Source organism: Phyllopteryx taeniolatus, chromosome 20 (genome assembly GCF_024500385.1).
Source record: "Phyllopteryx taeniolatus isolate TA_2022b chromosome 20, UOR_Ptae_1.2, whole genome shotgun sequence".
Taxonomy (NCBI): domain Eukaryota; kingdom Metazoa; phylum Chordata; class Actinopteri; order Syngnathiformes; family Syngnathidae; genus Phyllopteryx; species Phyllopteryx taeniolatus.
In genome coordinates this window covers 286,952-311,636 of record NC_084521.1, presented here as the reverse complement: position 1 = coordinate 311,636, position 24,685 = coordinate 286,952, and the positions used below count along the sequence as shown (strand labels likewise).

General features: G+C 50.4%; 2 protein-coding genes and 1 long non-coding RNA gene across 4 annotated transcripts in view; 1 reads left to right on the top strand and 2 right to left on the bottom strand.

Annotated features, from left to right (window-relative positions):
* The first annotated feature begins 1,826 nt into the window (after positions 1–1,826).
* Positions 1,827–24,685, top strand: part of LOC133470300 (uncharacterized) — a 71,286-nt gene continuing 48,427 nt past the window's right edge. The window contains exon 1 of the long non-coding RNA XR_009785952.1: positions 1,827–2,001. This is a non-coding gene — a long non-coding RNA (uncharacterized LOC133470300). The remainder of the gene's footprint in view (positions 2,002–24,685) is intronic.
* Positions 12,374–16,862, bottom strand: LOC133470359 (uncharacterized). The gene is made up of 10 exons (XM_061758665.1): positions 16,345–16,862; positions 15,963–16,269; positions 15,640–15,864; positions 15,011–15,560; positions 14,709–14,924; positions 14,241–14,569; positions 13,916–14,169; positions 13,592–13,837; positions 12,907–13,513; positions 12,374–12,815 (listed from the first exon to the last, which is right to left on the bottom strand). Exons 1-10 carry the CDS (start codon positions 16,680–16,682, stop codon positions 12,741–12,743), a joined length of 3,147 nt encoding a protein of 1,048 aa, XP_061614649.1. The 5' UTR covers positions 16,683–16,862; the 3' UTR covers positions 12,374–12,740.
* On the bottom strand, positions 16,843–18,586 carry LOC133470360 (uncharacterized). 2 transcript variants are annotated; one of them, XM_061758666.1, is made up of 6 exons: positions 18,427–18,586; positions 17,874–17,972; positions 17,313–17,753; positions 17,129–17,232; positions 16,999–17,058; positions 16,843–16,920 (listed from the first exon to the last, which is right to left on the bottom strand). In XM_061758666.1, the coding sequence occupies exons 2-6, from the start codon at positions 17,966–17,968 to the stop codon at positions 16,871–16,873; spliced, it is 750 nt and encodes a 249-aa protein (XP_061614650.1). In that variant the 5' UTR covers positions 17,969–17,972; positions 18,427–18,586; the 3' UTR covers positions 16,843–16,870. The 2 variants fall into 2 exon arrangements, 1 of the variants encoding a protein (XP_061614650.1); XR_009785965.1 differs by lacking the exon at positions 18,427–18,586 and adding an exon at positions 18,293–18,313 and having other exon boundaries at positions 16,862–16,920; positions 17,140–17,232.

Below are 24,685 nucleotides of genomic sequence, written 5' to 3'. Positions count from 1 at the left end.
AATGCAGAGAAGGGTGGGGGTTATAGGTATGATGTTGGTCGTCGGTGGTGCGGCTGGGTGGGTGTGGGGTGTGAAAGTGTATTTTTCAAATCTGCAGTAGAAGTTATTCAAGTCATCTGTCAATGTTTTATTGTTCTTGTCAGGTTCAAACAACCTGGAACATTTAATAAACAATAAACAAGGAAGGAAGACAAGAGATGGTTTATATACATATAACTCAATCATCATTATACTGCTAAATGCATGCTTTGAAATAGGATTAGAGTAAACATGAGATAACATATACTTTTATTCTGACGGGGGGTGATCGCTTCCAGTTGGATTGGATTGTAATCCTTACCAAACCGATGTAGAGTCGTTAGCAAAACAAACTGGTTTCCCATCTTTTCTGCATAATTTCACTTTGCAACGTTTATTTCTTTTGTTGGCTGGTTTCTGGCCTGATTGTAGAGGGCTTTGTCCCCACTCTGATAGGCGTCCTCTTTAGCCTGGCGGAGTTGACGAAGTTTGCCAGTGAACCACAGCTTACTGTTATGGAATGTGCGAAATGTTTTAGTTGGTACACAAACACGTCTTCACAGAAGCTGATGTAGGATGTAATAGTGTCCATATATTCATCCAAGCTGCCAGTTGAGCTTTCAGAGACACTCTAATCTGTGCAGTCTAAACAGTCTTGAAGTTCCAACGTAGTTTCATGAGTCCACTTCTTCACTGTTTTCACCACAGGCTTCGTACATTTAAGTTTGTGCCTGTATGTTGGTATTAAATGACTTAAACAGTGGTCAGACAAGCCCAAAGCTGCATGAGGAATAGCACAGTACGAGTCCTTCAGCGTGATATAGCAGTGGTCTAGAATGTTGTTTTTCCTGGTGGGGCAGTCAATGTGCTGCTTGTTTTTAGGGAGTTCGTGGTTGAGTTTTGCTTTGTTCAAGTCCCCAAGGGTAGCAGATATGCCGATCGCCCAGTTGTCATGGCAACCCCAAGAACTGATAAACCTTTGCATTCCTGCTTCCTGAACCTCAACCAGCCGGTTTGCTTCCACAAGGCACAGGAAACCTGGTTTATATTATCTGGAGCCATAAAACTGCCTCATGACTTGCACAGCTGATTGGGGGAGGAAGTGATTGACGGCTGTTGAACAATGGAGTGGTGGTTAGAGACACTGCCTGAGAGGTCCGCCGTTTATGATAAACAGAACAAACCTTGTGGAATGTTCTAAATGTATACCGTGATGCCTGTGTGAGTGTGCTTTTACAGGTTGCCTTCCGAATTTGCTTCTTCTGAATGTGCCATTGTGTTTGATAGCAACCTGTTGAAACTAATTGTGCCAAGAACACTAGTTTAGCGCCTGCGCGAGAGTTATAACAATCGTTTATTATGTTTCTTTCCTAAGCGTGGGAGAGTACAAAGTTTGGAGAATTTTAGATTGACAGATGATTTTTAAACTCATTTTTAAGGGCAAAATTGAAGACGAGATTCAAGTCAATGGGTGTGGTCTTCTCCACTTCCACTGTCTTTAAACACACACCCTGGGTATTTAACCCTGTGGCGTCCACCGTCTTCTCTCTTACTCTTGGCTCTCTGCCCTTCCTGGCTAACATCCTTTCAGCTACGGGGGAGCTTCGGCCAACCACCTCCCCCCTTCCCCTTTTTCTTTGTCCTTTGTTGCCACCACGTGAGCAAGGGACTCTGGACCTTGACGGCGGCACTGTCCGATCCATGCGGCTTCGATCATTTTTCCCAGCCTCGATCTGTAGGCGGTGGCCTCCGGAAGCCACTCCTGGCACTCGTAACAGTTACGCCTGCAGTTGAGAGCAAGACCGGGGCCCGCAGCAAGTTCAAACGGTAGGAAAAGTTCAGAGCACACCCCAACGGGACAACAAAATTTTTTTGCCTCACTTTTGTTTTTACTTTTTGTGCATCTTCTTCAACTAAACCTGCCTCTTTCCCTCGTGAGATTCTGGGAGACAGACTATCCCCAGGGCCAATTGATCTACGGTTGTGAGTAGAGCATGACAATCGTCACAATGTACAAAATGAGTGCCTAATAATTTTGGGGTAAAATACCAGCTTCCCACAAGTTCCAACATTGTACTAGCTGACACGCTGTAACCTATTCGCGCACATTTTAGTCCAGCAAAACACGATGTCCTATTTTCCTTTACATATGCCTATTATTCTATTACCATTATTATTATTTTCTTTTTCAAAAAGCCCTCTGTATTGTTTCCCTGTAGGTTTCCCTTTTAGATTTAATTGAATTTTCTATACAATTCCACTTCCTCTCGTGTTTTGTGTATGTTTGAGTATAACTGGAAAACCGCTGTAATGGAGAATTCTTGTCTCATAAATGTATCAGCCTTCTAGATAACAGAGATTCATAGAGGATTTTTGTCACTTTTCCTAAAGTTTACACATATGTAGTGTATATTAGTTGAATAAAAATTTTATTAATTTAGAAGAACAGAATAAGCTGGAAGCGACGCCTGCGTTACTTCCGGTTTAGCGTAATTTTAAATTACAGCGTGATAAATCAAACTATTTTATCGAGAAAAGGGGCACCACGTCACTTTTTAGATGTATAAAACTTCAGTATTGAGTGATGACAAACCTTTTATCCTCAGTCTAGTAATTTTAAGGTTGTTTCATGAATTAGAAAAAAGTTCTAGACGACCAGAGGTTTTTTTCCTCTAACCCAAACACACACAACAATGCACATAGTGATTTTTATAGAAAATTTAATGATCTAACATGGGGATTCTACAGGGAAACAATACAGAAAAAAAACACAAAACAAACAAAGGACAAGACAAACATTGGCAAAGGAAACTGACTGTGATGTGAAGTTGGCAGTGAGCATGGGATGGCAATGCGTATAGCTGGAATTCCTGTTCTCGTTAGTTTAAAACACAAATATGCACTAATCTGTACTTTTAGTAGCCCGCAAGTTTGACTTAAGTGTGTTGACAAATTCAGGAAGGCGGGTCGACCTTCCGGGGGTTGGCAAGACCACTCATGAGGAATGGTTTGCAGGAAAAGGAAGCAAACAGAAAAAGACACACTTCAAGTGCAGGTTGGCCGGCGCGTTGGCACTGGCAATGCTTACCACGGGGTCAGTGAAAAACTTGCACCGCAATTATTTCCCAACAGAGCCTCGTCCGTAAACTGCCCCACACCCAAAAGGGTAGCTTTGGGGAGTTGGCAGGTGCTCCTTGCGCTCCACGCTTGGCAGCGCGGCAGGGAAGTTCGAGGGGGAGCGGCAATAGTGATGCCACTTGGTCTGGAGTTTTTTGGGGTCACAGTGCCATCGGGCGAGAGAGTGTCCATTACATATCCCCCCTTCGTCGGCTCGAGCCGCCTGATGTCATTAGAAGATGGCACAGGTTGACAGGAACAAACACAGCAATGCAGTTACCAAAGTACAGCATTAGTACATATCACCCCCCTTATGGCTATAAAAGTTGTTCATGGCAACTTCTGACTTAAGGTCTGCCTATATGTGCATATAGGTGTCGGTGTCAGGGTTGGCGTGTGTGGATAGCTGGGCATAGGTGTGTATATTGGGATGGCAGTGAGATCAGTAATTCGGGTCAGGGGCGAAGCTAAAACTAGGGGTGAACATTAACTAGGTGTAGAGTTCTCAGTGAAAGAAAATCAACACGGTTCTACGGAGGAGAAAGAAAGAGAAAGGAAAGGGAGCTAGCTTCAACTTGGCACATAGGGGGCACAGCGGTCAGGTGTAGAACCCGACACATCAATCAAGGAGAGGCGTAGATGTTCTAATCTTGGGGAGAGCTGAATCCTAGTGTAGATTCAAAAAGGGGGTAGAGAGGTCTGGATGGGGGGGTCAATTTAGGTCATCCTGTCTGGATGGGGTTAGGTTCGGGTTCAGTCGTTCTTTTCCTATGGCAAATTTTGGGCCACGCATTTGAGCACTGGTTCAGAAGACCCTGCAAGTTCTGAGTCTTCCGCTCAGTTTTTTCCCCCCGAGTTACTCACTGGAGCAGCGACCGCGGTCCTCGCAAATGTACGCTCCCTCCCCAACAAAATGGACAAGCTTCATCTTCTGATAAAGACCAATAAAGAGATCAGATGTTCCGTGGCCATGTGCTTTACGGACACCTGGCTTTGTGACGCTGTACCCGATGGCGCCGTCATGCTTCCGGGTTTTCATCTTCACCGAGCAGACCGCATCACAGAGTTATCGGGGAAAACAAAAGGCGGCGGATATGCTTTTATATCAACGAAAAATGGTGTATGGACGTCACGGAGCTCAGCACACACTGCAGCCCGCATTTGGAGTCGCTGTTCTTGAACTGTAAGCCATTCTACTCGTCGCGTGAATTTGCATCATTCATCCTGGCTGGCGTTTACATCCTGCCTCAAGCTAACACGAATGCCGCACTGCTAATGCTTGCCGAACAAGTCAACAAAATTGAAAAAAAACACCCAGACTCACCCCTCATTATTCTCTGGGATTTTAACAAAGCTAAACTCAATCACGAACTCCCTAAATACAAGCAGCACATTGACTGTCCTAACAGGGAAAATAACATTTTAGACCACTGCTATACTACGCTAAAAAACGCATACCGTGCTATACCTTGTGCAGCCCTGGGCTTGTCTGATCACTGCTTAATTCACTTAATACCAACATATTGGCAAGAACTTAAATGCGCGAAGCCTAAAAGTGGACCAATGACGCAAAGATGGAACTTCAAACCCGTTTAGACTGCAAAGACTGGAGTGTCTTTGAAAATTCAGCTGGCAGCCTGGATGAATATAGGGACACTGTCACATCCGATATCAGTTTCTGTGAAGAGGTATGTGTACCAACGAAGTAATTTCGCACATTCAACAACAACAAGCCATGGTTCACTGCCAAACTTAAGCAGCTTCACCAAGCCAAGGAGGACGCATATCAGAGCGGGGACAGGGCCCTGTATAATCGCGCTAGAAACCAGCTGACTCAAGAAATTAACATTGCAAAGAGGAGCTACGCAGCAAAGTTGGAAAACAGTTTAGCGTTAACGACTCTAAATCAGTCTGGCATGCATTCCAATCGCTGACAAATTACAAGCGACGATACCCCCAAGCCGAGAACAATAGCACACGAGCCAACGACTTGAACACCTTCTACTGCAGATTTGAAAAGGACACTTTCACACTCCACACCCACCCGGCCGCACCACCGAAACACTATCACTCCACCGATTTCTGCGTTAACCATCAGGATGTGAGCATATTGACAGGAAGCGCAGCGGCTGGAGCTGTGGTGCGGCCGACACAACCTGAAGCTGAACACGCTCAAGACTGTAGAGATGATCGTGGACTTCAGGAGGCATCCTTCGCCACAGCTGCCCCTCACGTTGTCCAGCTGCCTTGTGTCAACCGTCGAGACCTGCAAGTTCCTGGGAATTACAGTCTCTCAGGACCTGAAGTGGGCGACAAACATCTACTCCGTCCTCAAAAAGGCCCAGCAGAGGATGTACTTCCTGCAGCTTCTGAGAAAGCACGGCCTGCCACAGGAGCTGCTGAGGCAGTCCTGTTTTCTTCCATCACAGTCTGGTTTGGTGCTGCTACAAATAAGGACAAACTCCGACTGCAAAGGATTGTCGGTATCCCCCTACCCACCCTTGAGGACTTGCACGCTGCCAGAACTAAGACAAGAGCGTGCAAAATCCTCTCGGACAATCCACATCCCGGTCACCAGCTCTTCCAGCTCCTTCCCTCAGGTAGGCGCTACCGATCAATGCAAACTAGAACTAGCAGACATTCCAACAGCTTCTTCCCTCTTGCAATCAACTTCTTAAACACCTAACCTACAATTCCATTACAACATGCTGGCAATTTTTTGACTTGAGTTTGTTGTCACATTTCTGTGGGGCCAATTAATTACTCGTGCACAGTAGTCTCGCCACGTTGCACTATCAATTGACTGTCTGTTGTCGTACTAGAGCGGCTCCAACTACCGGAGACAAATTCCTTGTGTGTTTTTTGGACATACTTGGCAAATAAAGATGATTCTGATTTCAATAGAGCAGGTAGGTGATGCCGAAAGTCATGCAGTAACCGAGACTGACCAAGGCAATTCAGATGTTATCTGCTGCAGACCAAGAGTGCAGGAGCGGGAGCTCGGGTGTTCTGCCCTCAGTGCTAATGGGGCGTAGGGTGTTGTTAATGTGGGTGATGTCAATCACCTGAGTTCCTTCAAATTGAATCTGTTTAAGAGTCTCAGGATCAACCTCCAATTTGTACTGTCGGAAAAAGTTAGAAATCTCGATTTCCCTCTCATAATTGTCGGCTGGCAGCTGATAGAGAGTGACGTCCTCAATATGCAAAATTGCATCTTTAAGGACATCGAGCCACATGGTTTGATTTGGCAGGGCGATTCTCGTTGTGGTGGTTTGAACTCAGCATTGGGCTTAGGCCTGGCGTGTTGACTAGCCATTTGGACCCAACAATTTCCGCGTGAGTAGTAGTAATCTGGTAACGAGCTGTAGCTTCTGCTCTACACCGTGACCCATCCTTCATGGGCTTCAGGCCACAAACCCCATCCACTACATCTTGGATGAATGGCTTACTGGGACACAGGGCACGAATGGCTTTGAAGCTTCATGGAGGCGCAATTACAAAAGTCCACGATAATGCAAATGGAAAGTTGCAAACCCAAGGATAAACCAAAGTCAAGCTTGCACAGTGCGCAAGAAGGAAGAAATAAAGGAGTGCCGAATGACGCCTAGCCACAGAAAGATCAAATGAAAAGCAGGCAACTTCGACTTCACGAACAACGTGGAACAGAAGAGGAAGACTGGAAACCAGCACAGAAGGAGGCGTGGATCATTAGTGGAGGCTGCAGGCGCAATAGAAGAGCAGGCGCAATAGAAGAGTCCCAGGGTGAGCCGGGTCGGTAAAATGGCATAGAGGTGCACTTTGCAAGTTCCAGAGAAGCAGTGTATGGAGAGTCCGAGGTCTCTAAGGAGAGACAAAACCTACGTCTTGTGCTGTTATGCCTGAGTGACTGTCACAAAAGAAGAAAGATGACTTAGCGGCCATCGAAGCAGCGGGCCAGCCACGTAGAGAAGTCACCATGAAGCGCAACGTGATGGCTGAAAATGCAGTCCATTGATTAAGGACAGAGTCCACAAAATGCATTTCGAAGGGCACAACTTTACTATTTATTACGGGGTCGAGTGGGCTCAAAAGGTTGAGGGAAGGTCCCATGTCACAAGAGCGACCCCTGGTGGACCTGTTTGTCGTCATGGGGGGGGGGCCTTTTGTAAGATCATTAACTGGTTGTGGTTGTTTTGGAGGGGTTGGAGTGTGGACCATATCCAAATCAGTTGGGCTGCAGTTAGTGAGTCTTTAGTGAACGAAGCGGTGTGTTCGATTAGCACTACCCTCAAACAGTGTCATTCGTCATCGGACCTTAGGGCGTCAGCATCTGTTAGGTCCCGCTGTACGAGAGTTTAAAGTCGGGACAAGGGATAGGGCGACTATTACGCGGTGTTACCGGTGCCGGCGAGTTCGTTCGCGATGAGTTTGAGGGAGTGGGTGAAGTCGCGGGAGACACGCTTTTGGGTGCAGCTGGGATTGTACTAAGTGTATGGATCACCAGGTGTTGGTCTGTAGCCGGGTCCACTGTGATGATGTCATCGCCCTCAGAAGGTCCCACTGGAACGAGAGCAATGTGTCGCAAAGGAACAGTGAGTTGTACTTCCCCAGACATAGGCAATGGGAAGAGGTCTAGTCGAAGGTGTCCAATCACGGGGACCGTGAAATTGAAGTCATGGAAGTCGGAGCAGATCAAGAGGCCAAGCCTAGTAGATCTGGGGATGTGGATGTCGTTCTCTATGTGGTTGTGAATCAGCAGCACGGTTGTCCGGGAAGCGTTGAGGAGGGGTGTGGCATGCAGGGACAAACCCAGGTCGTTAAACTCTGGCGAAGGCTGAAAGAACGCATGTGGCCCGGTTACTGATTGGTTAGCCCGTGTGACCAGTCAAATAGGGAAGTTAACAGTCGACGCTTTTGCTATAACTTCGTCTTCGTTCAAAACTTCGCAAGCATAGATGACGACTCAAGGTTTAATAGTTGAAAAACACGGTCGGCGGAGTTGCTATTAGCCCGCGACCACAAAACATTGCTAATGGTGTCAATTTGAATGGCCCGTCGTACAAGTGCAGCCGCGTCTACATAGGTTTTATGTGGCAAATTGGGGACTAATAGGAAGCAGTGAGTTAACGGGCGATGGTTCCATTGCAGGTTCAGGACGCACACGCCCACTGCACTGACGGCAGACGGCGGCACGGTATTAACGGGAAAGCAAAAAGTTTTCAGCGTTAATTGAAGGTCAGGATGCCGAAGTCGTCAGGATGCTGAAGTTGTAGGGTGTCAAACAGTGCCTGAGAAATTGCCGATTTTTCAGCCCACAAGGCCAGGATGACGTCGTCTATCGGGCAGTCATGCAAATGAATCCCACCAGCAACATTGGGGCAGTAGCGCTCTTCGTGCGGTGGTTGGACAAGATGGCAGAGAAACGTGTCAAGTCGGTTCAGCGGTGCGTGGGGGGGCGGGGGTGGGGGTTACAGGGGACTCGTAGGTGTCATCTATGGGGGTGTTGTCACCTGAAGGAGTACGGCTTGAAAGGTTGCCGTCCTCAGAGTGGTCCAACACCAGGCACCGAGTTGGTGGTGGTAACGCCTGTTCCACCTGTGCCCACAGCTGAAGATTTTTGTAAACAATTAGTGGCTCGAAGCAGCAGAGTTGGTCTTGGCCGATGAGCATGGGGACGGATTAAACGTTATTTAGTAGTGTGATATCACGTTGAGTCTGGGGCCTCGCCTGGGTGTATTCGGACAATTAGGATGGGGAGAGAAGGGTCTATGGATTGGTCGTCACAAAATGGTCCGCTAAGGCTATGGCGAGCTGAGGTCGTCGTAGAGTCGACCGGGGTCACAGAGGCACTTGGCAGGTCATTAGGGAATCAATGGAGGTTACCTGGTTGACCTATCGTGTTCTCTGTGGCCCTGTTTGACTCAGTCAGGCCTAGTCATAATGATGGGTCATGCTTTTTGTATTTGGACAGGTTGCAGAGCACCTCAAGTAATTCTTCTGCCACGGCACTCAGTTCCCTTTGGGAGCTGTTAGTTCGGGAGTCCTTTTCCCGGTTGTCACTAGTCGTTTAGATGAGTCAGATTTAGGCTGGTCGTTGCGTGTACCCTGTTTCGACATATAAGTTTGGCGCGGATTTGAGTTGCGGTCATTCCATGATTTAGATTTATCATTTAATTGACGTTGTTGGTTACGAGGACCATTGTTGTACGTGGGCCGAGATTGGTTGTAGGGGTTAAACGACTTCTTTTGATTGTCGGGTCTAACATCGCCAGAACGTTGTGCGTCAGTCATACGCGTGTTGCACGTCCATCCAGCCATCCATTTTCTGAGCCACTTCTCCTCACTAGGGTCGCGGACGTGCTGGAGCCTATCCCAGCTGTCATCGGGCAGGAGGCGGGGTACACCCTGAACTGGTTGCCAGCCAATTGCAGGGCACATAGAAACAAACAACCATTCGCACTCACAGTCATGCCTACGGGCAATTTAGAGTCTCCAATTAATGCATGTTTTAGGGATGTGGGAGGAAACCGGAGTGCCCGGAGAAAACCCACGCAGGCACGGGGAGAACATGCAAACTCCACACAGGCGGGGCCGGGGATTGAACCCAGGTCCTTAGAACTGTGAGGCTGACGCTCTAACCAGTCGGTCACCGTGCCGCCCGTGTTGTACATAGTGCCCTCTAATTTCATCTGCGGTGGTTTGTGAAGAAGACGCCTGGTCTTGTGCTTTAGAGGGAAGGTGTTTTTGTTTAGCGAAACCTTTGGTGGCCAGTTCACGAAGTTGGGCACTAGACTGTGCGCGGGCACGCTACTACGTCCAGTTGGTGGCTGGTGTTAGGATGTAGGTTTTCGATAAACAGTGTTTTGAAATTTTTGTCCTCTTCCATATTTGGCTCATTTAAATTTCCAAAGTACGCTTTACGCAACCGGCAGTAATGAGCTTGGGGTGTCGCAAGTCTCCCCTGTTTAACTGTGAGTGCTGCAGATAAGCCGGTTGCAGCCTCTGGGTCATCAATTCTTGAGACAATGTTTGGCGGAGGGCCGGCTAATCGGCCAGCACATGAGCCGCTGGTCGTTCATTAAGCTACTTACTTCTTGGCTAGACGTTACTTTGATAAAGTACAGTCTGTTGTCCGTAGTCGCAAAAGGGAATCGTTTAAGGTGAAATTTGAGGTATCTAAGGTACGGGTCTGTGTCGTGTGACCCGTTTGGCTTAGGTTCGAACCTCAGAATGTTGCGCGCAACTTTATCTCAGTATCTTAGAGTCATACCTGGAGTGGCGCTGGGTGGAGGGAGAGTCCGGGGTGAGTCAAAAAGGTGAGCTCCGACTGGTGAGGCCGCCACCCATGAGGAGGCCGCATGGCGCCCCCTGAAGGTGGGTTCCGGACCAAAGGTTAGAGATGTTTTGCAGGGCTCTGTGACACTTCTGGCGAGGGAGAGCCCCAGGCTGTGTGGAGCAGGGGCCGGAGCAATGGGATGAGTCAGAGAATCGGAGGACAGCTGTCGGGCTAATTGTAGCTCATGCCTGACATGGGCTAACTCATCCTCTTTGTTGTTGGGAGAGCTCCGTCTCCAGGACTGTCTTGAGCTCGTAGGACTGTTCCATTTCTTTGGAGCATTCTGCTTTGAGCATTTTGGTGCGTTCGGTGAGCTGCTGGATGTCACCGGAAGCTTGACACAGCAGAAGAGTTGCTCGCTGATGTTCAGCCCGTAATTCAAGCACTTGGTCATTCGACGGTCGGTCGGCTAATTCTACCAATTTAGCTTTTAAGTGGGCAATTTCGGTATAAGCGTCTTGTCGGTATTTATGTTGACCCCCGGAAGTTAGTTCGTTCGAGATAGGGGCTTGGGTTGAGTTATCATCATCATAGTTTAATGCTCCACTATTTGCATATACTGGCCACTCATGCCAGAGGATCATCTGCTCCATTTGCACACTGATTGAGGAGTATCTGTAACATTTGCACAACCAACATTGTCCCAGATTATCGCACTACTCGTCACTTTAAACCGCATACACTCCTTGAAGTCTCAGCGCCCTTTGCACAATGGTCATTGCACCGGACTATTGCAATATTAGTCATTCGAACTGCTCTAAGTGCTAGAGGACTCTGCATCTTTTTGCACAATTGTCCAAAAAAAAAATAATGTACCGGCATTACCAGATAACTAGCAACCCTTTACTGCTCAGTGACTGTTTTTTTTTGTTTTTTTTGGTCAATGTCTTTCTGTCTCCAAAGTGTTCAGTAAATTGACTGTCTGTTGTCGTACTAGAGCGGCTCCAACTACCGGAGACAAATTCCTTGTGTGTTTTTGGACATACTTGGCAAATCAAGATGATTCTGATTCTGATTCTGATTCACCGCTGTCTTGAGACGGCAACTGTGCAGCCTCAGCTGCAGCAGTGAAGTTTGCTATCCGAGCCTCCGCATTGCGCGCGACATGTTGCGCGGGGTACGGAAGGCGCGCGTGAAGGTCCCCGAGCCCCCGGTCCCCCGCGCGGGATGGGGGGCGCGCGGCGATCTCCCGAGAGCGCGGCGCCGGGGAGCGCACACCAAACCGCTGCCGCCCGAGCGCGCCTACTTTAGGAGGGCCTCGCCCCGCCCACCGGCCTGTCCGGGCCGTAGCGTCCCGCCTCCGCCTCAGGCCGCGTGGCACGCGCGGAACGCCGCCGGTTAAACTCGCGTGCGGTCCCCCCGTCCCCGATCGAGATCTCGATCGATCAAAATGAGTCTATAATGTATATATGGCAGGCGATCAAAATGATAATAATGAATGATTAAAAACATCGAACTATATGGCAGGTGATCAAAATGATAATAATGATAAAATCGAACAACTGTAATCTTTATAATAAGATTAAAAAAATCGAACTATAATGTATATATAAATGAGAAGGCGATCAAAATGATAATAAGATTAAAAAAATCGAACTGTAATGTTTATAATAAGATTAAAAAAATCAAACTATAATGTAGATATAAATGAGAAGGCGATCAAAATGATAAGATTAAAAAAATCGAACTGTAATGTTTATAATAAGATTAAAAAAATCAAACTATAATGTAGATATAAATGAGAAGGCGATCAAAATGATAATAAGATTTAAAAAATCGAACTATAATGTATATATAAATGAGAGGCGATCAAAATGAATCACTGTAAGTATTGGTTTTATATTGAAGAGAAAGACACAAAGGTAGTATAGTAAAACAACTTTTATTTGTGAAAAAGCAACACACAGCCAACAATTTATTTTAAGAGCAAAAAACACACTGTCGTCATTGTTGTCGTCAATCAATCAATAAAAATAAAGAAACACAATATGTCTAACAGATACATAAATAAATACATAAATAAATAAGTAAAAATAAAGAAACACTATATATCTTTGGCAATCTTTTTAAAAAGAACAAATAGATAAATAGATAAAAACACTTTTTTATATCTGTGCATAGGTCAGATGCCACTGAACATTTGGAGGGAAGTAAAAAGTTTGGGGGCTTCCTCCTCAGGAGGTGGCAACACCAGATAGGATCCCAAGAGAGTCCTGATTGTATCCCGGGAAACAAGAGGCACGTAAGTGGTCAGAAGCGACGACGACAACAGCACGCACCACGCCGGATGCTATTGGGTGTTGGGGGCGCGGGGGGGATCGTTGGGAGGTTGAGGCAGCAGATGGCGTAAGGACTGATGTTGGGTCTGCGTGTGAGAAGAAAGAGCAAAATGAGAGGACGCATGGAAAGGGAAGACGACTGAAAGACGCATACGCAGATGTTGTCTCCAGCATTACCTTTGATTGTGCCTCGTCCCTCCTCTTCTCAGCGAGCCAGTCTTCCACCGAACGCCCTGCCGACTGAGAGCAAAAGTGCTCGTTCCTGTAACGGCTGTGGCCAAATGCTTTTGACTTGGGGTTTCCACAAAGCTTGCATTTATGTTGAGTCGCATTTCTCCTTTTGGGACCACCACTGCTGCCAGGGGGGGTGCTGACACTTGGAGTGGCGAAGCCCATATGCGGCCGTATCTGATGCTCCCGTATGCGAGCAGCAGGGGAGGACGAAGCGGACACGGCAGCAGCGGAGGAGGACGAAGCGGAGACAGTGGCGGAGTAGGGCGAAGCGGATGCAGCAGCAGCAGCGGCGGCGGAGACGGAGGAGGAGGAGGATGAAGCGGACACACGCGCTGCAAAAAGCTCTGGCAGGACAGGCCCTCTGTGAGTGACTGCCAGACCAGAGGTGTTGTTCGGGTGGTGGTATTCCAGGCCTTTACTGGGCTGCACCGCCTTCTCCAGTAAAGGCTTGGACGGTGGGAGTGCCTCTGCTGCGACCTGGTCTGCGGTGGGCGCCGGAAGCACTACGCACAGGCCCCTGGCCAGTTCCTCCTTGCTTCTCCGGTTGTACCTATTAAAATAAACAAATAAAGGGCAAAATGAAAATGCACAAAAAAGGCCCGGATGCGTGCAAGTGAGCGAGTCTCACCACTGTGAAAGGGTCCGGTGATTGACCTCCACCAGCTGGATGGGAGCGGCGGCCAGCAGCTGCGCAGACCTGCAGATCTGTTTGATGCGCCCGAAGTCACGCATCACTAGCCCCCATCGGCTCATCCGGATTCCGGCCAGGCTGTGCCCCTGAGCGTGGATGTGGCACAGCTCGATGAAAATGGCCTCCATCAACCTGCTCACACTCGGGAAGTGCGCCACCTCCGTGCCCTTTCCGATGGCGAGACTATCCGCAGAAAACGCTGCCACGTGAGTTGCCAGCCTGGAAACCTCTCACATACCTTACAGGACAAACCGCACGTACCGTTTGGCACTGTCCAGGCCCGTCGAGTGGCGATTTCTGGCCGAGGTCTTGAAGCGGCCCTTGGACAACCTGTCCTTGTGCCGCGTGGGAAGGGCAAGGGGGGCCTTGTCCCTGGAGTCCAGCTTCAGCCACAGATCCCTGATGTTGGCCACCTGCGACTGAGTGACAAAGGGACTCAGACGCAGCTCCACCAGCGCCGACGCCAGGCGGCAGACGTGCTGGTAGCCTGTGCGTCCGTCCGGTCCGAGGACGTCCTGCGTCAAACGGGCGGCTTTTGGTCAAACTGGCAATTCAGCAAAAAAGACAAATGGACGGAGAGGCCTACATCCTCTACGTGGGCGTCTGGAGGTGGTGGGGGCGCAGGCGTCCTGTCCCTGTCCCTGTCCCTGTCCCTGTCCCTGTCCCTGTCCCTGTCCCTGTCCTGGCACTCCATCATGGACTCAGACAAGGCCATGAACTCCGGGTCTCCTTCGTCCGGATCTTCCACGTCGACCGCCCCGTCGTCCTCCTCCTGCTCCTCCTCCTCCTCTTCCTCCGCCACCTTGTCCATCCAAGCAGTCGGGTCGTCATCCTCTCCCTTCTTGTCACGACCGGGGTCCGGATGGAGCGCGGCGCCCGTCTGGGCGTACAGGTAGTCCAAGCCGATGAGCTCCCCTGAACGCGAGCAATTTCAAGTCAGAACGTGTCACGCCGGTGGGAGAGAGAGGGAGGGAGGGAGGGAGGGAGGGAGGGAGGGAGGGAGGGAGGGAGGGAGGGAGGGAGGGGGTTGGCCTGGCACGCCCCTACGACTTACCGGTGTACTCCCCCGGCGGGGTGTAGTTTTCCACCACCGTGCGTTTCAGCAGCTTCTGCGTCAGCTTTTGGAAAGCGCTGAGCAGGCGGGAGTTGTAGCAGCGTGTCAAGGTCGTCGACTGGCCCCCCACCACGGCTGCCCTGGCTCGGTCCTCGTTCCACCGGGTCAAGCCCTCCAGCAGGTAGACCTGGAAGTGGAGGGCGTTGGCCACGGTGCCTGCCAAAGAGGACGGAAGGAGAGTTACGCTTGCCCGCCCGCCCGCCAACGACCCCCGCCACAAAACGAACGCTCGCGCTCCTCACCTGGAATGAAGCGGCACTGGTGGAGGTGGAAGCACTCCAGGGAAGTGGAGCCTCGCGCGCACTTAAATATGGGAAGCTTGATGCCACCTCTCGTCACCTCCCCCACCTTGGTGTATATGGGGATGCCGGGCGGGTCCTGGATGCAGGCCATGTGCTGGCGCTGCGTTTCCCAGATGTGCCGAGTCCTGGCCTGGTCAAGGAGAGCCATGCCCATGGTATCCTTGGCCTCCCAGAAGTGGTCCAGCACCTCCTGGATGAGCCGCGCCGTCTCCTCGGCCCCTCTGGTGCGGCGACGGCAGTGTCGGGCCAGCTCCCTGACCGAAAGAGTGACCGGTCGGCCGCCGTCCGCGCCCTGCTCGGCCTGCTTGGCCCGTCTCAGCACGTTCCTGTCCTCGGCGTCCCACTCGAAGATGGCCAGGGACAGCCTGGCCATGAAGGGACCGTAGAGGATGTGGGCGTCTGTGGTCACCCCCCTGGCGAAGCGCCGCATGAGGTGCCACACGTCCAGCCGCACCATCAGATCCTTCCAATCGCCGAACATGGCCGCGACCTAAGGCACGCGGGAAAAGAGAGAGCGTTAAGAGTGGGACGCGAAAGAGCCTGCGCGCCGAAGAATCAATTTCACCTACCTTGCCCTTCCCGGTGGCGCAGCAGCAGTCGCGGTCCACGTACAGAAGCTGAGGCGGGGCCTGTCCCGCCTCCCTGTACCGCCGCATCAGTCCGCTCGCCATGCACGACAGCCCTTCGCCCTCGGCGACAGTGAGCACGGACATGAGCACCTGCCCGTGCTCGTTGCCCACGTTGGTGACCCAGGCGGCGGTTCCGGCGGCCGCCCCCGCAAGCTTCTTGGCCATCTGTAAGCGCAAAAGGCACGGGGTGAGTGTCAGCAGCGGGCGGCGTGGCGTGGCGTGGCGGCAATGGAAACGAGGCGCACCCTCGGACGACTACCTACCTTCTTGGTGGAGTCCATCTTCAGCACGCTCCCGAAGACCGACGTAATGCGGGCCTTGTTCTCGGGAAGGTGTGGAATCACCGCTCTCACGAAGGCGGCCAGAAACCAGACTGTGCGGGGCACAGGGCGCATGCACCCTAGAACGCCGGTGGGAACACCCAGCTGCTCCAGCACGGAGAGGTAATCCAAACTGTGCCTCAGCCACTCCAAGGTGTGCCCCTCCTGGATTTTCCGTCGCAGGCTGGTGACGGAGTTGCCCAACGAGCGGTCCTTCAGCATGTGCACCACCTTCAAGTCGCAGGCCAACCTAGCGGGAAGCAAAGAGATGCGGCGATGTGCGAGACGGAGCCGACGACCACCGCTCGCTCGGTTCCTTTCTTACTTGTACGTGAGGACGGCCGGGAACTTCAGCTGCTGGTACATGCTCATCTGCTGGATGATGGCTTCTTCCCAGGCCGAGTACTTCCGGCGGCAGCCGATGCACTCCAGGTACTCGGTGCCCATGGAGTACCAATCTTGGAGGTCCAGCACCCGCCGCACGGTCCGGTACAGCCGGTGCCGGCAGTGGGGGGAGGCCAGCTTCAACCCCCACATCTTGTACGGCGCCCAGAGGAAGAAGCGGTGGTGGAAGAAGGCCTTGGAGGAGGTGGGGGGCTGGGTGTAATAAAGTGGCGTTTTGGGGGGGTCCCACCATAGCTGCAGCTCCGACGTCAGGACCATTTTCCCACGGGAACCTTTGACGTAGAGCGCTTTGGCCAGCCATTCGTGCTCGGTCTCCGGCAAAGTTTGGCGCCAGCCCTTCGGCAGCACCTGCGACAGACGGACGACACTCTGGTAATAAGTTGCAATGCCTACCTTTGTGCCGGGGGTCGACTCTGTGCCAGCTGTCTGCCCTCTGGCGAGTGCACCTACGCGGACGCGGCGGAGGTTGAGGCGGCTGCTGACGGTTCCTCAGACACTGTCGAGTCGAGACATCGCTGTCAGTCTAATTTCATTCTCACTCAGACTACGCAGTAGAGACATTAAATTCACTCACGCTGAGACTCCACTTCTGCGGCGGCTTCCATTAGCTGCTGGTCAGACGGCTCACCCTCTCCTGTAAACAAACGGCCGTGTCGACAATCATTTTTAATAATGATGACGGTCTCTATGATGACCACGTTTACCTGCTTTGTACTTGGCCTGTCTGTCTCGGCCCAGGATGTACTGTTGGAAGGAGTGCAGCCGCGAGCCCTGGAACACCTTGGTCTTCCTCATCCATGCCACGTATCTAGGATAGGATCATTTCATTTAACCTAACCTCCCTCATTTTGGTTAATGACATTTTTCACAGGCAATAAGACAACTTACGATCGATGCTCCTCGCCGGGGGAGTCGTACAGGAAGCGATAGGTCTCGTGGCGGTACTCCCCGAACTCCAGCAGCTTGTCATCCATCTCCCTGACCACCGGCGCGCCCATGAGCATCATGCGGTTGCGGACGGCCAGGGACATGTCCGGGAACAGCTGCGCGTAGGATGCCAGGCCGTCTTTGTTCCGAGCCAGGGGCGACTGTGACGTGTCTCCGCCGTCCCGCTCCTTCTGGTGAGAGGCCAGGATGGAGCAGGCGTAGCCCACGTCATTGCTCAGCAGCCACTTGAAGGTCCGGCCCCGGTACTGACCAAACTGGAGCTCACACTCGCTGAGCACCAGCTGCCAGCACCCGGGGTCTCCTCCACCCTGGACCACACGAGCCTTGGCGTCCGCCGTCACCTGATCCGCCATTTTGCAGGTCGTGACCGTGGCTGCAGACCTACGACCATGAACAATTTGTCATTATAATCAAATAATGTCACACGTGATAGCAATGTACATTTATTGGGGGTGGCATCGTCATCATCATCATCATCATCACGCTCATCCTACAGTGTACCTAGAGGCTCGGGCTATCTTGGAGGCTTCCTTGGAAGACTCCAGAGTCAGCTGTTTCGAGAAAGCCAGGTAGCGGAATTGAGGATGGAAATCCATCGTGCTGAAAATAAAATCATATTATAATTTCTATCTACCATTAACAACTTTCTGACTGACTGGAAAGCCACGTGTGTCAACACAAACAATTAATGCGCATGACCCAGCAACAACGTCGTAATAGGCTGAATACTATTATATCATCATTCAGTTCGAATTTTTCACAGACACCTGTTGAACTGTTGCTGTACTCATGAATCGGGAACAACGTGTGTGCACACAAACAAATTAATTCGCCGCAAAAAAGTCATTTTAACCCAATAAAAACGATGTAATAGGCTGAATACTATTATATCAACATTCAGTTCGAATTTTCACAGACACCTGTTGAACTGTTCCACTAATGACTCGGAAGCAACGTGTGTGGACACAAACAAATTCATTCGACGACGCAAATAAGTCATTGGACGGACATTAAAAACGATGTAAAGTGAAGAAATTAATCAAAGGAAGCTTACCTTGAACGGCAATGGCGTCTATATTACGAACGGCGGCGGAGGGTGGGAGGAACCCGCATTGGGGACAGCCAATCGGGAGTGTAGAGAGTTTATGGTGTACGCTGCTTGGCCGCCCTATTAAGTTAGGTGGACCAGTCAGCGAACACCGAGTATGGCTTCCCTCGGGCCGCATTATCGCATTGCATCTCAACATCAAGGAGGCGGGCCTCAGCCAAGTTTAAGCGCGTGGTGGTGTCTTTCAAATGTGCAGTTAATTGGACTTGTTTATGCTGTTCAGCTTCCAGTCTGCGTTTCACCAGAGCATCCTCTCGGTCGCTCCATTTGAGTTGGTACACCAAGTTCAGCATCAGGCAATCAAGTGTACGAGCGAGACTTTTATCTTTTAAGGTTTTGTGCTTGGCATCACTCATAAATTCTGCGATGTTATCATTAAGGACTTCTAGGCCAGCAGTTTTGACAGACCTAGCCCATAGCCTGGGACAAGGTCCCTACTTAAATTACTGACGAGCTCTTACATTGTGTCAAGATTGTCATATTGACTGGGACTTTCTGAAAGTTCCACCATGATTGCATTGCGTGTGCGGTAGCTGTACGAGGTACGCAACTAAAGTTTTTGTAATGTGGACTTGTTTGAGTAGTGCGTCTAGTTTGGAATAGAGGCACAATATAGGCGATGTAATTACTTGTTCAACAATTAAATGGCGTTCGCAAATTATGGTGTAAGGGTTTATCACGTGACTTTAAAGGTGTTTGAGAATGTGCGCAGAAGAAGTGATTGACTAGCACAAAAGTGTTGACGCCGTCAGGCTATGCGTTCACGTTTTAAATCTCAAACTGGTCAAAAATAACAGGCATAAAGCTTTAGATCACATCCATCCATTTTCTGAGCCGCTTCTCCTCACTAGGGTCGTGGGCGTGCTGGAGCCTATCCCAGCTGTCATCGAGCAGGAGGCGGGGTACACCCTGAACTGGTTACCAGCCAATCGCAGGGCACATAGAAACAAACAACCATTCACACTCACAGTCACACCTACGGGCAATTTTAGAGTCTCCAATTAATGCATGTTTTTGGGATGTGGGAGGAAACCGGAGTGCCCGGAGAAAACCCACGCAGGCACGGGGAGAACATGCAAACTCCACACAGGCGGGGCCAGGGATTGAACCCAGGTCCTCAGAACTGTGAGGCTGACGCTCTAACCAGTCGTCCACCGTGCCGCCTTTAGATCACAATCATTTAAAAAAAAAATAAAAATAGTGAAAACGGAGGGTTAATAAACGCCCTTTATATCGATCGTGAGCTGAGGCGGCTGGTTAGCCAAGCTATTGGCCGTGTTCGGTTGCTCGGCGACGCCGGGTTGCCCGGTGCTCGCAGCGGGGATCGGCGCATACAGGAAGTTTACCAGCAGAAAAAGCACACAGCGGTGCTCTTATGAAAGCCCACGTTTATTGTTTCAAAAGCAAGGACCCAAGATGAACGTGATGCCTTAGCACGCATTCGGTAAAAGCCTACTAGCAGCTGAGCAGCGGCGAGTTAGCAAACAGCTTCCAGTCACACAACCGGAAGTTGCGTGATGGAATGAATGTCCACGAGGGGGCACTCGAGGACAACCCGAAGCTTATGCCACGGATCGAGGCCACGAAGGAGTGACCAACGTGGCGACATCACGATGACGTCACATTTCCCCAACAGAAGACGGAAAATTGCGGAGGCTTAAGTCTAAATGACCAAATGGCATTAAACAGCGTTCAACGCAGAGGCTTGTGGTTTCAACACAAAGCGAAAATGGCGACCGTCGTGGGTGCCGCGTTCCCCCCCAGCGCTAACACTTTTGCTTGAAGCTTGCCTGACATACCACAAGGATTCTCGGTATAACGACGCCTCTAGTGGCAGCCAGTGACTTCCCAAATCTCCTATTTACACAGCGAAGCTCAGAATAAAATTCCCAAAACCACAACGGGCATATAGCTAGTGTGGTTAGCTACTCCAGATGCTATAATCGGGGGGAAAAAAACAAGACAAGAACCGTACAAACGCTCAGAATTCGTGACCCGTTTGCAGTTCTTGAAGGCCTTTTCAAACAGAACTTTACGTAGGGAATCTTCCCACAGTTCAACACATGCAGCGCACAAAACTGATATCCAAATAACATTTGCAATGCAACCAATGCTAGTTTCAATAGGGCTAATCTTAGTTTTCTCTCGTTAACAAGAATTTCTCTCTCAGAATTTTGTCACTATGGTAACGGAATGTACTCACATAGCTCAACCTAGATAGCAGAGGACCTGCCTAAACATGACCCTGCAAAGACGGCGGCTTCCATCTAGGTTTATTGCAAAATATTGTGAGTTCAGTATGTTTGGGTTGGATCAAAAAATCTTGGTATCTCCTCACATGGGTTGCACCACTCTGTATATTAGTTGAATGAAAATGTAATTAATTTAGGAGAAAAGAATATGCTGGAATCGATGGCTGTGTTACTTCCGATTTAGCGTAATTTTAAATTACAGCATTATAAATCAAGCTATTTTATCAAGAAAAGGGGCGCTACAAAAAAACTCAGGACAAAGTCCTGACAAACCTTTTATTCTCAGTTTCGTAATTTTGGTTGCTACATGAATTAAATAAGAGTTCAAGTGTCATGTGTGTGTGTTCCGGGTTTTGGCTTCCCCCCTGTTTCACACACACCTGCTCCTGTGAGCATCTTCACCACCTGTGCCTCGTTCACCCTAATTACCTATTGTATTTAACCTCGTGTCTCATTCCCTCTCGTTGCCAGTTCGTTGTACCTTGTCGTCGCGTTCCAGCATTCCTTGTTTCCGCGTCCCAGACTCACAGTAAGACTTGACCCTGTTCCGATTATCGACCTTGCCTCTTTGCCTCATGTTTTTGGATACTGTTGCCTTTCTTGGATTGCCTGCCTGTGTACCGACCTATGCCCGTCTATTAAACCTCTCTTTTTGGAAACTGTCCATTTGTTTTGGAGTCGTGCATTTTTGGGTCCTATCCTCTGTTCCGTTCATGACAGAACGAACTGGCCATAACATGGACCCAGCAGACTCAGACCCGGTGCACAAAGCCCTTCAAGCGCAGGGTCAACGCCTCTCGAAGCAGGATGAGCAGATTGCTGCCCTCCACCTTCATCTAGAGGGACTGTCAAAGCATCAGGACAATATGATGTGACAGGTGGCCTCGCAGTTTGAACTTCTTATGAAAATGATTCAAGAGAAGGAACCAGTTGGCACCACACCCAATACCGCCATGGTATTTCCATGTGAAGTAGTCACCATGCAGCCACCTGCCACCTCCACTGCTGTCTGCCCACAGCTCTCTAGAAATTCTGGGAACATTAAGCCGTTCATCACACAGTGCGAACTCCACTTTGAGCTGCAGGCAGCTGCCTTCCCCACCGAGCGGGCAAAAATCGCTTTCGTCATTTCCCACCTGACTGGTCGTGCGGAGGCGTGGGCTACTGCTGAATGGAGCCGCAATTCCGCCGCGTGTCATTCATGGGCTTTTTTCGTAAAGACTATGGAGCAAATTTTTCAATTTTCCACTCCAGATCGTGACGCAGCTAGCTCCCTTGTCACCTTACAACAAAGCAACCGCAGGGTGTCAGATTACGCGATTGAGTTTCGCATTCTAGCAGCTGAGAGTCATTGGAATAATCGGGGGCTACTCGATGCCTTTTTTCAAGGACTATCCCCCGCCGTCAAGGATCATTTAGTCCCGCTAGACCTGCCGACCGACTTGGACACTATAATCGCTCTCGCCGTAAAAATAGACAAGAGGCTTTTGGATCGCGAGCTGGATGGAAATCGGCGGAGGGCACTTGGAGCACTTGGAGCACAGCGCACTTGGAGGACAAGCCTCTGTGACCAGCCAAACCAAGGCAGATCCCCTGGTTCCGGTCTCAACCCACTGGCTAGCATCCCCACGGATGAACCCATGCAACTGGGCAGGTCTCTCCCCTGAGGAATGTCAACGCCGGCTGAGGGAAGGGCGGTGCTTCTACTGCGGTCAGTTGGGTCAATCCATGAGCAACTGTAACGTCAAAGTTGCCGGTGCCGGTAGCAAGGGCACGGGAGAGGTGAGTCTGAATTTCATTAAGGAAGACCCAACACGGGTTCTTCCTAAAGTGACACTATGCTCTACTGATCAAGAAATTCATACACCTGTATTAATTGACTCTGGTTCTGACGCAAACTTACTCAACTCCATCCTCGTTAGACGTATGCACCTTAGAACCTTTGAAATAAAACGCCACCGCAACGCCTATGCTGCAGACGGCAGATCATCGAACTGCGACCTAGGGTGTCCTGGTGCCAAGTGCACGTGTGGACACCCTTATGCTTGAAGATGGTGTTCGTTATGGAAAATCCGTGACAAGCACAGAAGTCCAACAACAGAACACTGCTCGGGTTCTGATCGGGGGGGCCGTTCCTCCCAATCACGCCCTTCCAGGTCTCACTGTCATTGCCCACGTGAGCATTGAAGTCCCCCAGTAGAACAATGGAGTTCCCAGCGGGAGTGCTCTCCAGCACCCCCTCCAAGGACTCCAAAAAGGGTGGGTACTCTGAACTGCTGTTTGGTGCATAGGCACAAACAACAGTCAGGACCCGTCCCCCCACCCGAAGGCTGAGGGAGGCTACCCTCTCGTCCACCGGGGTGAACCCCAACGTACAGGCGCCGAGCCGGGGAGCAATAAGTATACCCACACCTGCTCGGCGCCTCTCACCGTGGGCAACTCCAGAGTGGAAGAGAGTCCAACCACTCTCGAGAGGACTGGTACCAGAGCCCAAGCTGTGCGTGGAGGCGAGTCCGACTATATCTCGTCGGAACTTCTCGACCTCACACACCAGGTCGGGCTCCTTCCCTGCCAGAGAGGTGACATTCCACGTCCCTAGAGCCAGCTTCTGTAGCCGGGGATCGGATCGCCAAGGTCCCCGTCTTCGGCCACCGCCCAGCTCGCACTGCACCCGACCCCTATGGCCCCTCCCACTGGTGGTGAGCCCATGGGAAGGGGGTCCCACGTTACCCTTTCGGGCTGTGCCCGGCCGGGCCCCATGGGTGCAGGCGCTCGCCTTCAAGCCCCACCTCCAGGCCTGGCTCCAGAGGGGGGCCCGCGTCCGGACAAGGGAAACCTGAATTGTACTCGTCATAGGGGTTTTTGGAGCCGTGCTTTGTCTGGTCCCTCACCTAGGACCTGTTTGCCATGGGTAACCCTGCCAGGGGCATAAAGCCCAAGACAACTTAGCTCCTAGGATCATTGGGACACACAAACCCCTCCACCACAATAAGGTAACGGCTCAAGGAGGGGATTTAAAAAAAAAATAGAAAACCGTCTTTCTTGTAACTATTTAAAATACACTGTTTTCCTTCCAGTTACTGATGGTGTCGTGGTTCATTTGGCTGACTTCAATGCAGCCAGCGTGGGTTTGGTTCCCACTCAGTGATTGTCTCTACAGTGTATGTGCCCTGCGACTGACTGCCGACCAGCTCAGGGTTTTTTCTGTCTTTTGCCCACACTCAGTAGGGGTAGGCTGACCCCGCGACTCAGCAGGATAAGTGCTGTTGAAATGGATGGATCCATGCATGTCTTCCTTCCAGTGTCAGACTGGCATGAGAAATTACTTCAGTGGTTAAAGCGTTAATGTTGATACCCAAAAAAATCATATTTAATGATAAAACAATCTGGGTTTTTTACAGATTGCAGATATATTACATCAAATGCTGATGGCAGTAATGTAGTAGCATCCTGTAATTGTCTCCTACATGTATGAAGGGTAAAAGGTGTTGCGATACGAACAGGATTATTTCTAATTATTTCTTAAAAGAAGTAGTATTGACATTTTTTTTAATGAATGTTTTAAATCAGGCAGCACGGTGTGCGACTGGTTGGAGCGTCTGCCTCACAGTTCTGAGGAGGAGGGTTCAATCCCTGGCCCCGCCTGTGTAGAGTTTGCATGTTCTCACCCGTGCCTGGGTGGTTTTTCTTCGGGCACTCCGGTTTCCTCCCACATCCCAAAAACATGCATGCTAGGTTAATTGACAACTCTAAATTGCCCGTAGGTGTGAATGTGAGTGCGGATGGTTGTTTGTTTGTATGTGCCCTGCGATTGGCTAGCAACCAGTTCAGGGTGTACCCCGCCTCCTGCCCGATGATAGCTGGGACAGGCTGCAGCACGCCCGCGACCCGAGTGAGGAGAAGCGGCTCAGAAAATGGATGGATGGATGTTTTAAATCAGTGGCAGTGACAGT

What these genes read in the sequence shown, in the direction of transcription:
- LOC133470360 (XM_061758666.1), bottom strand. Translation starts at nt 17,968, where the DNA reads ATGGATTTCCATCCTCAATTCCGCTACCTGGCTTTCTCGAAACAGCTG. An exon ending in AAGATAGCCCGAGCCTCTAG is followed by an intron (nt 17,754 to 17,873) that starts GTACACTGTAGG and finishes TCATGGTCGTAG; the next exon opens with GTCTGCAGCCACGGTCACGA. An exon ending in CCCGGCGAGGAGCATCGATC is followed by an intron (nt 17,233 to 17,312) that starts GTAAGTTGTCTT and finishes ATCCTATCCTAG; the next exon opens with ATACGTGGCATGGATGAGGA.
- LOC133470359 (XM_061758665.1), bottom strand. Translation starts at nt 16,682, where the DNA reads ATGGTCCTGACGTCGGAGCTGCAGCTATGGTGGGACCCCCCCAAAACG. An exon ending in CCGGCCGTCCTCACGTACAA is followed by an intron (nt 16,270 to 16,344) that starts GTAAGAAAGGAA and finishes GCTTCCCGCTAG; the next exon opens with GTTGGCCTGCGACTTGAAGG. An exon ending in GGCCTGGACAGTGCCAAACG is followed by an intron (nt 13,838 to 13,915) that starts GTACGTGCGGTT and finishes TTCTGCGGATAG; the next exon opens with TCTCGCCATCGGAAAGGGCA.